This window comes from Anomalospiza imberbis, chromosome 3 (genome assembly GCF_031753505.1).
Source record: "Anomalospiza imberbis isolate Cuckoo-Finch-1a 21T00152 chromosome 3, ASM3175350v1, whole genome shotgun sequence".
Taxonomy (NCBI): Eukaryota; Metazoa; Chordata; class Aves; order Passeriformes; family Viduidae; genus Anomalospiza; species Anomalospiza imberbis.
This window is the reverse complement of record NC_089683.1, coordinates 75,630,301-75,644,191: the sequence shown is the minus strand read 5'-3', so window position 1 is coordinate 75,644,191 and position 13,891 is coordinate 75,630,301. Positions and strand designations below refer to the sequence as shown.

Here is a 13,891-nt window from a genome sequence, read left to right as displayed (position 1 = left end):
CACATGTATTCCATTTCCATTATCTGGACTTAAACGGCATTCCTATGTAGACCTCCACCAGAGAATTGGGAGGTGCCTTCAGCTGTCTGCCTCTGAAATACTGATGCTAACATTAACTTTCTAAACACATGAAAAATGGCAACCTGCAAACCATGCCATACAAAAGTCTACCAATGAGTTTTATCTCCATGGAAGTGAGGACTGTGCCAAATACAAAGAGAAATAGGTTCTACACAGCCAAGCCCCCAGATATTATTGCAACTTTTCTGATAAAAACATTCCCAATAGAGACAAGTTTTGTCAGTCTGGATATTATCCCAGGAAAGTCGCACCTGTCAGTATCGTAAGTTACCTTGGTTCAGACCAACAAGACCACTTAGACCAACCTCTTGTATCTAACTGGTCATTGGCAAGCACTGAATGAAGAGCAAGAGCATAGCAAGCAATTATTCCAGTTGGAATTGGAAGATACAACCTTTCTGTCTTATTTTGAGAAAAATGAAAAAAAAATCCAAAAAAAGCATCAAAATATGTAAATAGTAGAGTTTGGTAATAAGAAGCCCTGCTTGGATGTCGTATACATAAGCACAGCAGGGGTGCATCAGAATAAAATAGCATGTCTGCAGCATCAATGAAATATTGAGACACCCTAATTATAAATCAAGGAGGTTGTTAACATGTTCCCATATCAGTTCCTCTTGCCTAGGTTGGGGAGAAGTCAGAATTGCAACAAGCTGTGGAGCATCACAGCAGTGACACTCTCCAGATTCTGAGTATCCTTCCCCTACGGTTCTACAGCTACTATCCTGCACTTCAGAACAGGTATCTCTGCTCAGTCGGTGCAAAAAGGCCTCAAAAATTAACAAATCAAAAATAGGCTCCATTTGTTTCTTTGTTAATTCTGGCAGCAAGCTGACATCCCTTTAGCATACACATACTGACACATATCCTCCTTACATGTATCTTTTTATATACATTATTCCTGCTTATGGAAATGCATGTTAGCCATCCTTTCACCTACTTAATAACCATAGGCAAAGTGCAAATAACATGCCTCTATACACCATCTTTTAAAAGCAGAAATAAATGACATAATTAAAAGAGCAAATAATGGAATAACTATGAGCTAATGCAGAAATATGTACTTTGGTATTCCTTAACAATAAAAATCTAAGTACAGACTTGCTCCCTAAATAGTCACACATCAACACCTCTCAAAAAATCACTACTTTGTCTCTTACGTGACAGTAGCCAACTTTAAAGCCTACCATGCTGATATCTAAAAACCTGAAAATGCCGCAACAGAAATCACTTTTTGTACTTTTATTATTTATGTGAAACTTTTTTATTTATGTGTCAATGATGCAGCCTAGCACAGTTCAAACATTACAGCAATGCCATACTTATATTAAACAACTAATTTCTAATTACTGCATTTTTTTAGCAGGTCAATTATGAAATATCAGGTTCCTGGAATTGCAGTAAGTCAATTGCACTTAAAAGATGATAAGTTCTGGGTATAATCAGTGTCATATTGTGTACTGAATGTACTACTTTCCATTTAATTTTTTTAATTGTCTACATTAATTACTTAACAACATTTGTATTAACAATGACAAAGCACCTTAAGTTCCCACTATACATTGCTTTACATGTTTTTGGCAAATTTGACTGGAAAAAAATTATTTACAAAGCTGTTAACGTTTCCAAATTCAGCAGTAATTAAGCACACGGTCATGCACTGTGATGAATGTGAGGGCCATGGGAAGTGATGAGATTCTTAAGTGATATAGGCAGCTTTCCATGTAGAAATTCTGTGTCAGTACAGTTTGTCCTTTCTTCTTATTGTATAAGAGGTAATTAAAAAGATTAGGAAAGACATCTACAAAATTCAGTATCAACAGTGTAAAAGATGCACATCTGGCTTGAAATCAACGTGCTTAGCCTCCTTTTGTTGTGGCAGTGAAGTTTCAAATAATATAATTAGGTTTGGAATTTATAAATATTTTTCTGAGAAATTTGCTGGGAGATGAGGATCTACCCAGCAGCAGAGTCTAAACCTTTCCAAATATTATGGTTCTGGCTACAATCATCTGCCACTTTTGTTTGAATGATATGAAAGAGGACAATGGAAGAAGTTTCATGAGTTCTGTGAGTACTATATCCAGGCATCTGGAAAAGAAAAGATCTCCTCCTGGATGATTAACTCTGCCATGATCTGGATAGCAAAAATTTAAAACTCAAGTGTTTGTGTATTACAAATAGAGTTTGGAAATTCTGTGTGCAGCAATACAAGGCCTAGGTTTGTTCTGAACATGTAATTTATCGGTAGAAATAGACACAGTTCAAAAAGTCACAGTGAATACCCAAATATCAGCAAGGCAGCATTCCTTTCCAATGCTACCTTTGTAGGTTTTCTCCAATATACCAGGACAAGGAAAAAAATAAGTTAAAGAAAAAAATGTCTTATAATCCCAGATAGATCACTATCACCATCAACCTATCGTGAGCAAATTTCAATCTATCATTTTAAAATGATAGATACAAGATCTAACCCACTGAGGACTCAACTCATTAGATTTTGGGATATAGATATACTTTAAATACTGCAATATTTAGTGATTTCCTCCCTTTTTATTAATTTAGGTTTTAAAAAACTACAAACCATTTACAGTAATTAATCCAGTGAATCTCAGTCACAGATAAAATTTGGTTCATTTAAGTCTAAATCAGACATTTCAGTTCATGCTAATGAAATTCAGATAAACTACCCTGGCTGCAGGCCCATTGACTTCTGGCTGAAGAGTACACACAGCTGGATGTCTGTAAATCAGGCAGGACACAATTTCTGCATATAGGTTAATGACTGTTCTGCGTCACCAATGTGTAAGAGTACAGACACTAAGCCAGAGACCTCAAAACAGCCTTCTGCCTGCCTGGTAACTTCCTCATAAAAACAAAGCTTAATTTCTGGCTGTAACACATTACATGATGTGAGCATTTGTAAAGTAGACTAGACTGAATCAAAAGGGATAGAGGGAAAATTATACCCCTACTGATGTAAAGTGACTTAGGCTACACAGTCACTTCAAGTCACCACAGATCCGTGCTGACATCAAAAGGATCAGTTCCATCCTCTCCCCCTTGTTTCTCAACACCACCATAACTCAGGCAGTACAATTTGTACATACATAGCATGAAAGGAGTATATCATCTAGCAAATTTCTTTCCTGAAAATATTGCTTTCTGAAATATTTGGATATGTTGTTATCAGAAATATTTTACATGACTATAGACTTTATCTTTCTACAAGAAAATCACAGACAACGTTCATCAGTATCCATTTCATTCTATAAACAAAATTAATTCAAATTAATTTTACTTGGCAAGTGTAGTTTTAAATATGGTTCTGCTTATTTTTATCTAAATTCCAGCATCAAAGAAGCCCCATCTGCATGACTGCCTCTAGTATAATAACTATGGCCACCTTAAAGATCACTGTCAGCAAAAGGGAAGTAGCAGAGAAGGCAGAAAGACATGTAGGATGATAACAGAATGAAGCTAAATGCTAATGGTAGCATAACTATTGCTTGGCACTTTTAATACAAGTTTGGGGAAAATTAGCCATAATATAGAATTTTTAATGTGTATGAACAAACCAGACAAATCCCACTGTAGTACCTGTTCAAATTAAAACTTCACTAGGATAATAATCAGTAGTCATTTTACTTTAGCAGTTGCTGCAAAAAGTTTTATGAGGACTTCAGTAAAAATTTATCTTTCATTTATAGCCTTCTCCCCAAAAATTGGAAACTTTGAGCAACTGGTAATAAATTCCACTTTAGTAAAATATGATTCTTGAAGCTAAAAATTCTCCAAAGCATTTATTTGGTTTTAGCATAAAGATCCTTAATCCACACTATAAAGTGTGTTTCAAACACACAGTGATTTCTTACAGTGATTTCAAGCACCTTAGATAAAGTTATTATTTTTAAATACACACAGCTCAAAAAACCAAGAAGTATTAATTTCTGGTAACATGAAATTGTTTTTCTTCATCTGTTTACAAAAAGCATTGTCACAACCTATTCCCCTGATTCATAACACTGTTTTTCTGACTGTTGTTGTGGATTATAACAATAGGCTTCCTGCTGGGCTGTAGTTTGCAAACTACAAGGAAAGTAATAAGTGGTATATTGCCATATACTTCTATTCTGCTGCTAGGTAATCTCTTTAAGCCAACAAAAATTCATTGCCACCTCAGGATGATATGTAGTCATTACCACCAAAAATCTGCCTCAACATAGCCTTTTCCATTCCTTGTCCACCATTTTTTTTATAATTCTGCAGAAAACACTATCTTCTAAGAAGTAACAATAGCCCCTCTTTTAAAATAAGAATTATCATTAGAACTTAAAACCCTAAACACCTTAGAAATCAGCCACAAAGCAAGACCAGTGTTTCTTCCCTAACCTTCTTGGTAATTTCCTGCTTTGCATTTTACCTGGTACATTACAAATCATTGTTAGAATTGCCTGAATCTTAAGTTTGCACATAATCTCATAAAAATTTAAGATCATTACAAAATTTATGATCACTGTCAACCCAAGCTGGCTCAAAACAAAGTTTTCTGGGTCTATTTAGCAAGGTATTTTACCTAAAGAAACACAACAGAAAGACCTCCAGAATTTAACACACTGAGTTATAATATCTATGTCAACATTCTTATCTAAAATTGACTTATTACATGTTTCAAGTAGGAACTTTTGAGATGGTATATCCAGTAATTTATTGAGGCATACTGAATAACTTTAATTCAAAACTTACCAATTTTTGATCCAAGAAAACCAAGTTATGTTCTCAAAAAAGACACTGCAGTTTGATGGATAGTATTTTCAATTCAAAATGGGTAAACTAAACTTCCAATATACCAGTATATTTTTATATATATAATATATATACATATATATTATATATATATATATATATATATATATATAATATTATAATATAATATAATATATATATATAATATATTATATATATATTTATTTATTTATTTATATAGATACCAGTATATATTTTATATATACTTTTGAAATATACCAGTATATTTCAAAATAAAAATACCAAAAGGCTCAAAATATTTAAAAAATTGTTAGCCTACTGTGCCTTTGAAAAAATGGTAGAACCTAAACACAAAAATTATAATATTCAAGTTATACCAAAACCAGATTTCCCTTTAAAATCTGAAACTAATTGAGCTGTTCAAAGTTAAATATTAATCACAAATGAAAAGCACTTACCTTCTTGTCTGTTATTTTTCCTTTTTAGCCATTTTTCCACAGTTTCTGCACTTACACTTTCTGACACAAACTCATCCAGTACCTGGGGGTGAAGAGAAAGATACGCCTTCACTTTTTCATCTGTTAAGCCTGAAAGAGAGAACATTAATTGATTACATTATTGGTATGAATTCCCTCATATAAACAAAATACCTGGAGACCAGCAAGAATCAATATTCCTTTGTTTAACACAGTGATTGAATATATGACTATTTAAATAGAACAGAGAGAGCAATATCCTGTCAAAAAATGAACTGTAATGTAGAAAATAGTAGAAGAAAATTTATAAGATACTATGTACAAAAAGTCCCCTGAAGGCATACATATAAATATTACCCAGGAGAAATAGCCAGGTAGGAATTCATGACTAGGATTGTGACTATAAAATTATTTCTAAGCTATGCAGGATGATATATTGATAAAGAAACTGGTCAGAAGGAGACAGAAGAAGGTGAACTGGTATGTCTCACAGAGCACCAAATTCAGTGTTCTCCCTGCAAATGGCAGCTAAATAAACACAAACTATTATGGAACACCAACATCACATGCAATTTTCAAATACTGGAATTACTTAAGTCACATTGGATGTATAAACTGTTTTCACAGGCATGCTTCCATTGCTTTAATAACCTAGTTCTCAAAATGAAAATAATTGCAGATAAAAAGTATTTAAAATATCTGCAACAGAAAGAAAAATTCAGTAACATTTTAGAAAAAGAAGAAATATTCAGAATGTCAAATTCGTGACATTTATAAATAAATTTTCAAATTCACAAAATTACAGTCTGATTATACACTTTGCAAATCCCCCAAACAAAACGACTGGCCACAGGCAGGTGAACCCAGCAGTGCTGAGGCTGTCCAAATCCAAAGGGGGAAGCAATAAAAGGAGCCTGTCCTGAGGGACTTGGCTCCAGGCTACCATAGAGGGAACAGACACCCCAGTGCAAAAGCCTTAATGGCATATGAGGGGAAGAGAAGTAACAACAACTGTAATGACTCAATTGAGATATGAGGGGAAGACGAGCAGCAACCACTGTAATGACTCTAAATATGCCACATTCTCTTGTGTTTTGCATATTTAAATATAATAGTAAATTCTCCACAGAGAGCAGCCAGGTTTGGCAGAAAAGAAACTCCCCTCTGAACAACACTGACCTCTTCCAGAGAGTATTCGTGGTACAAAATGAGATCAATTCTCCTATTTTATGCTTTGCACGGTATCAGAATGTGATGAACAGAGGCGCAGTGCAATTTGAATGCTAGTCAATGATGGTAATATTTAAGATCTCTTACAAATGTTTACTGTGAAAGTCTTCAGGAAGCAATACCAGAAGAAAAACCAACAGCTCTCATCTGCAGAACATCAACCACCTACACCACTTTCCTCACACCAACTGCACCACATCAGCCCCCAACAGCTCAAAACTGGTTTAAACTACCCCTCCTTTTAATCCAGAGGTGGCAGTTCCTGCTGGATATCATAACCTCAAAGAACAACATTGCTACTTAAGGCAATTCCCCATATATGAATCACTTGAATAAGAGCTTATTGAGCATCCTGATTTTCGTTAGTGAAGAAGAAAAGGTGCATCATAAATCAGTAAGACAAATAGATAATCAGCAAGTGGGGTGGAAACAAGCAAAACCCCCCTACATTGATTGCTTAACCTTAGGTGAAAGCTTCTAGAGGTAGATCATAATGTAGATATAAAGAAATACAAGTGCGAAATTAACAAGATAATTTTAAAGCCAGTTCAGGGATTGCTTCATGTTCTAAAAAACTCAAACTCATTAATATAATTCTGTAATTTGTTCAAATGAGAAAAATGTAGACCCTTGAAAAAGTATTTCTAATTTCATTGTGAGAAAATTTGAAAAGGAAACATGTTTTAAGAATCATTCAAAAGAGTACCCCATTTTAAAGATTTAGCCATCAAAATTTATCTTCCCTTTAAGTCCTACATGAAAATTGATCAAAACAGACTTGTCATAAAATGTCTGCTACTTTCAAGTTGTCTCTAGACTGCAAAGAAACACTCTTTTGCTTCTAGTAAAAAACTATGACCTGAAAAGATTGTAAAATTAGCAATTGGAATTCTGAAAGGATTGATTTGTTTCTTCAGTGAAAATAACCTTTCTTTCTTGATCCAAACCTTTATATGTTATGGGTTTTGTAAAACACACATCAGAATTCAATAAAATGTCAATTTGAAATAAGACTTCAGTCTACAGGTCTTAAGTTTAATATCCAGATTTTATGCAACTTCAGTAACCTAAAGTTAAAAATTCTGCTTTAACCTTATACAGAAAAGTAATTAATGGAGTTGATATAAGAATTCCTAAACAGTCTTAAAATTACCCATTTTTATTTCACTAAAGGTATCTGCACAGATGTTCTTCCTCAATGTGGGATTTGTAGATGGGAGCAAGAAGAACAAGATTTTCAACTATGTTTCCAGAGTTAAAAAGGAGTGACTTAAACCTATTTTCTACACAGATTAAGGCCAATTTATTGGTCAGCTCCCAATTGTTAGCCCGCTGCATCAAAAAACACACCCTGCAAACATACACACAAACTCCACAACCAAGACTAACAATAACACATTGTAACTTCACAAAATGTAGAAATACAAGCCTTTCCAAAGAAATTTTAATGGTTTGTGTTTTATGTACATTAAGGCTAAAAAGTGTTGCAAAGATGCCTGAATGTAAGAGCATTTTACAGCTGTGCAGAAGCAATTATTTTATGGCATATGGAAAGCCTTCTTGATTGTAAAATGCACATTAGAATAAAGTTATTGCATAACAACATGCACACACTTGCCCTCTTGAACATTCACATGCTTCTGAAAACTGCTAGTAATGTATTTTTCTAGTAATGTATTACTTCTAGTAATGTTAAATATTATTGACCTCTCTATTTGACCTCTCGATTGAAGCACTGTAATCCTTTAATTCTGAAAAATGCAAAAAATCCCATTTGAATATTTAGAGGCAATGATTACTAACATTTAAATAAACAGAACAATAACACACCCACACTCAGGAAACTAAAGTTTATCATGCCAATCAGGTGCCATTTGCAGAATTACCAACAAACATAACACAAACCAATGCTGGTTATTAATTTTTCTGTTAACATATTGGTCCTAAATATTTGGGGCAGCAAACTTTACTACATTCATTCACATTAGAAATATTTCTCCTCTACTACTTCTGCCCTCACTACTACTTCCTATGACTTCCAGTAATGCAAGGACTTCTCTCATTCTTTTTCATCATTTCTTGTGTGGAACATCAAGTGTATACATCAACAGTGCCTAGCAAAGGAAAAGGCAGCAGTGCACACATTCTTAACTGTGTTGGTCTATACACTTCCTGCCAAGCAGCCCAAACAAAAGCTCCCCTCACTTCATTTCATGCACCCCCAGAAAACAACACCTCTTGTATTTGGAACACATCTGTCCTCTGACAGAGCTGTGACAGGTACCAAAAGGGACCATCACTCAGGAGGGCTGAACTCTGGTCACTCAGCAGGACAGAAAGCACAGAAAGACTGGAATAATTGTTCTGAGAATTAAAGGAGGAATCTGGCATTTGATTTGGATGTCCATTCATTCCATTTATGCAGTGGAGTTCGCCCTCCATACATATATCCTGTTTAATTAAAAACACACACACCAAATCAGCTTTCTCTCTTGTATTTTAAAGTAATCAACTCATATTTTAGTGCTGCTGACACAACTTGCTGTTCTCATGTTTTATGCACACATTAACTATTTGTTCAGAATTTGTCATTAAAAAATGAAGGACACACACATATCAGATAAGCTCTTCCTCTTTTCATTCCCCTCTGAACAAGCCATAGGCAAAGAGACAGCTCCAGCTGCCCACCACCTGGGGCAGCCCAGCACACACTTCCTGACCAGCATACCCAGCTATGTTGTGTAGATCTCAATTTATAATGCTCTCTTTGGCCATACCATCTGCTTTTGTGGTTTATAACTCCTTCATCCTTGATGATCTCCAACAATGAAGCTGAGGGGAAATTGCCACAGCTGAGGTTGATTGCCTGCTGGGAAGCATCCCTTACCTGACCCTGCTCCAGAGCAACATTCGAGACCTGCCCAGTGCATCACTAGCTGGCTTGGAAAATACAATGCCAAGAACCATTCTAGACAGAAATCCAATTCTAATACATAAGAATGCTCCTTCACACTGTTTACTAACTCAGATATAGCAGAGTTGGGTTTAAAAATAAAACAAAAAACTAAAACCTTCAAACGTCAATTATCAGTAATTATTACTTGCCTTTCAGCCAGTCTTCAACAGCCTCCCTTTAGAGAAAAAAAAAATGTATAAAGTAAAAAATCACTAGACAGTCGTATTTTTGCTTTCAGCTTTTTATGCTGCCTAAAATATTTTAAACATTTCTTAGATATTAGATAACCTGTGTAGTACTGAATCGATTAATGGCTCTGCTCTCTGACTTCTAATCCATGTCACACTGCACTCTCCTCTGAGAATAGCTTCACAGAGCTCAGTATAAAGCAGAACTGACTGTGAATGAGCTGAAAGAATTGAAGCCTAGAGCTATGTTTAAAAATCTGCTCCATTTAGCAACATGAGTCACACATGTCATTAGCAATTCTTGCAATTTTTTCATGAGCGTTGTGATATTTGGTCTTTTTTCTAAAACCACTAACTTAATCAAACCTCATGATTAGGCAAAAATTTTAATTTTCACCTAAAGTGAAACCAGTGAACCAGTCTGGTTCCCAGTCTGGAGGGCATATGGGGAGTGAGGAAAGAATGGGTAAAAACTGATGAGCCAGCCTAATACTCACCAAAGGTCAGCATTTTATCCTCGAGCAGCTAATCTCTGAAAGACTGCAGTCATTGCTTCCCTCCAAACCCTTTTCCCCATTTAGACAGGATCCGATTATTTGAAAACACATTGTGAGGATGTACACTGGTCATTGTAAGAAGTCAGGTGGATTTTGCATATCAAGAAGGCTTTTACTAATAAACACAAAAGGAAATAACTATAAATGCTGTCAATGTTGCATCTATTACCAACAACAACAGCAAAGTAATTAAAACAAAAAAAAAATACACTAATTAACTTGTTTGGTTTAATAAGCAATTCTTCCCTGAAATTAGAGGGGCTGCAGAGTCACAGCAACTATAGGCAGTTTTAATTTCTCCAAGTAGCTAAAAATGCCTAATTTGAAAATATTTTTTCTTATCTGAAATAACAAAACTATGAAAAGTGAAGTGTCACACTTCCTCACACTTCAGCATTTGAAAATAAATATCATACTTGTACAAAAAAAGAAGACTTGAAATATGTGAAAGTCATCCAGAAGACTTAATTTGAACACAGCTTTGCCTGTGTACTCCTTTATCTAAAGCAGTCTTCTCCCATCTCTTACTTACACAAAGATCACCTCTTTGTGTTTTTCTACAGAACTTTATAAGTGATATTTGTAGTTATTCTCAAAAGCATTCAAGGCATGTGTGTACATTGCTTCATTTGGATTAAGCATTAATCCCATTAAATCAATCCCTTCTTTGTTCAAAGCATCAGGATTCAAAACCACAGGCACAGTCAGTTTTGAAATATCCTTTTCAAGTCAGACTTTTTATCTTAATCCATTTAAGTACACAGGAATGTAATGTGACCAAGTGCCCAAACCCTCTGAAACCTGACATTACTGGTCTGGCAAAAAGTATAATCACTAACAAGAAGCAATCAGAATGGTCAAACTTCTTTGATTGCTCTTTTCTTGAAAAATCAATTCACAAGCTTGTCTGTGAGCAGCTCCAGTCACCTTTTTTGCCCTCCTCCTGCACTGCTAAAAAAAGCCCAATACATGGCCCTGGCATATGACCAGTTAAAACCAATAATATAGTACCTGAAAACACCTCACTGCTGATTTAGGTATTTTAAAAGGGTTTATGTTTGTTTCACAGATAATACATTTTACTATTAACCATTTCAAATCTTCATTCAAAGGTGAATGTTTAATTACATGAGCCTCCAGAAACTGTGTAAACCTGAGTATCTATATACATGTAAATGACAGCAGTAGCCATGTGACATCTCAGCCGGGATGCCAGCAGCACTGCTGAAGTTTTAGAAAGAGAAAATAAAGACCAGCTCAGCTAAACAGAACTGGAATGTGCTCATACAGAAAGAATATCCACAACCACCACATCCCATATCCAGTTATTCAAATCACATATTCCTGATGAGAAGCCATGGATGCACTTGAACATGGCAGATGCTAAGCAATGCATGGACATAAGGCCTTGAGTTTCCACCAACTTTCATGGTGGTTTTTCTGATATTATCAGCATCTTGCAAGCCTGAGTCCTAGACATCTGTAGATACTCAGCTGCTTATATCTCCCAAAAATCTAACACTCAAAAACTGCACAGTACTGGCAGCTCTGAGCCCTGCTTCAGTATTAACTTAAAAAGCAAAAAACTATATAAAACTCCTGATGAAATCAGTTTTCATTAGCTAGAGCTAAAAGGCCTATAATCCTTCCATAGGAATTATATGTATGCCTTATGGAGTCAACATATTCTCAATTTGAATATTCATTTTTCATGGGGTTTCAAAACACACTTCAAGTTGTCTGAATGGCATAATCCTGTATGTATGCTGTTATGCTGTAATGTTATCCATTAGTTGATGCATGGGGCTTTTTAAAAGCTCTTTTAAAACTCTGTCTTACTTTCCTGGTTTGAGAGTAGCTTTTCTCCAGTTCTCATTAGCACATTGAAGTAACTCCGAGGGGTCTGTAAAAAGCTTTATTCTGCTTCCAGGTGCATGATGGAACCAAATTTGGAAATTTAATTAACACTCTACAAAAAGCTAACAAAAGGACTACAGACGTGCTCTAGGACTTGCAAATTATAATCAAATAATTTCAAGCATTTGCTTGAGAGAGTTATGCATCATCTTAAGGTTACTGATAAAAATAATTATTAACATATTATAAGTAAAGCATTACACTGAAGTACGCTAAAATGTATTCGTAGATGTATAAGGAACATCTCAGTATAATTATTTGCCTTTTTCTTTCTCTTGTGCAACACACAGAGCCAGGGTACTTTGCTCCTGCCCAAAATATACCTGAAGAGTAATGCATATCTTAATAATGACTAAACAAATACTAAGATACATTAATAATTCATGATGAAGTATGTAAAGGCCCTCAGAATATGCACATAATTAATCTCTTAAAAGAGTATATACCGCTTCAGATTAAACAACTTAAAATCTAATGATTAAGCAAGGTTAGAAGTTCTGAAGGGAAGTTCACTCTTCTCTTGAGAGCAGGTGTTGGGACCAAGCTCTCGATTTATGTCTTCTCCAGTAATACCTTCTGGATGATGCAATATCTTCCTCCCACCTGACACCTAAACCTGGAGTAGCTCCCTTTTTGAGTGAACTCTTCTGTCTTAAAAGTAGTCCCATTCCCTTTATTACCAGTGTTTTACTGCTGATTTATTACTTAAAATAAGCTTTTGTGAATAAAGTTCTGTAAATGCTTTCTAATATATTTAGCAATATAAATGTGCACTCCTGTTTATAAACTGCACCTTAACTTATCCCACAAACAAGATCCACTATGATGAAACCTTTGATGGATACTATATGCCTGTTCCAGGTCTCATTGTCATTTCACTAAACTGGAGATAGAGAATGTTCTTCCTTCTGAAAGGAGCACCTCACTTCATCTTAACACTTAGATTAGTAGACATGTTAGGACAGTTTCTCAGAGCACAGGACTCTTCTGAAATAATACCTACACACATTCAAATAACATGCTACTTAGCAACAAGACTGGACACCTGAGAGTCTCTGCTTTGGTGATACTAGGACCCTATCTGCAGATCAGGATTTGTCATTCTTTTCAAATCCCCTCCAAACTTAAAGTCTTAGGATGCCTAAATAGAAACACGGTTAAACATCCTTCACAAAATGAGAAGGTACAAAACCCAGAGAAACTGTTCACTAAAAAGTACTAATAGAAGAAATATAACACAACCACATCCAGAGAGGTTTGATCTGGTTCATAGGAAGGAAGCCCTTCAAAAACAAACCATGCTAGCCCAGCACTTTTCTAGACATCATGTATAAAATAAAACATTTAGAAAAATATACAAATTAGTCTAAATGCTGAATTTCATATATTCTTTGAATAATATTTCTTCAAGTCCTGCATCCAGTTCATTTATGAAGATGTTGAAGAGCACAGACCCAAGGATAGCACCCTGTGGAACCCGACTAGTGACAGGTCCCCAGTCTGATGTCACTCCATTCTCTGTAACCCTTTGCGCCTCATATGTGAGCCAATTGCTCATCCATCACCTAACACTGTTATCCAGCTGTGTGCTGGACATTTTGTCCAGGAGGAACCTGTGAGAGACAATATCAAAAGCTTTGCTGAAGTCTAAAAAGATAACTATGCACAAACCTGATGAGTTGTTGAATGGAAAACTTTAGAATTGATGCAAGAAGCAGG

General features: G+C 35.3%; 1 protein-coding gene across 6 annotated transcripts in view; it reads right to left on the bottom strand.

Moving 5' to 3' along the window:
• PDE10A (phosphodiesterase 10A) overlaps positions 1-13,891 on the bottom strand; it is a 340,723-nt gene that overhangs the window by 85,706 nt on the left and 241,126 nt on the right. For 5 of the 6 annotated variants that reach the window (XM_068185214.1, XM_068185216.1, XM_068185213.1 and 2 more), the window contains exon 2: positions 5,307-5,435. In XM_068185214.1, the coding sequence (XP_068041315.1) occupies positions 5,307-5,435 (129 nt within the window). Of the gene's footprint in view, positions 1-5,306; positions 5,436-9,167; positions 9,211-13,891 lie in introns of those variants that run through there. The other variant, XM_068185215.1, reaches the window with a different exon arrangement.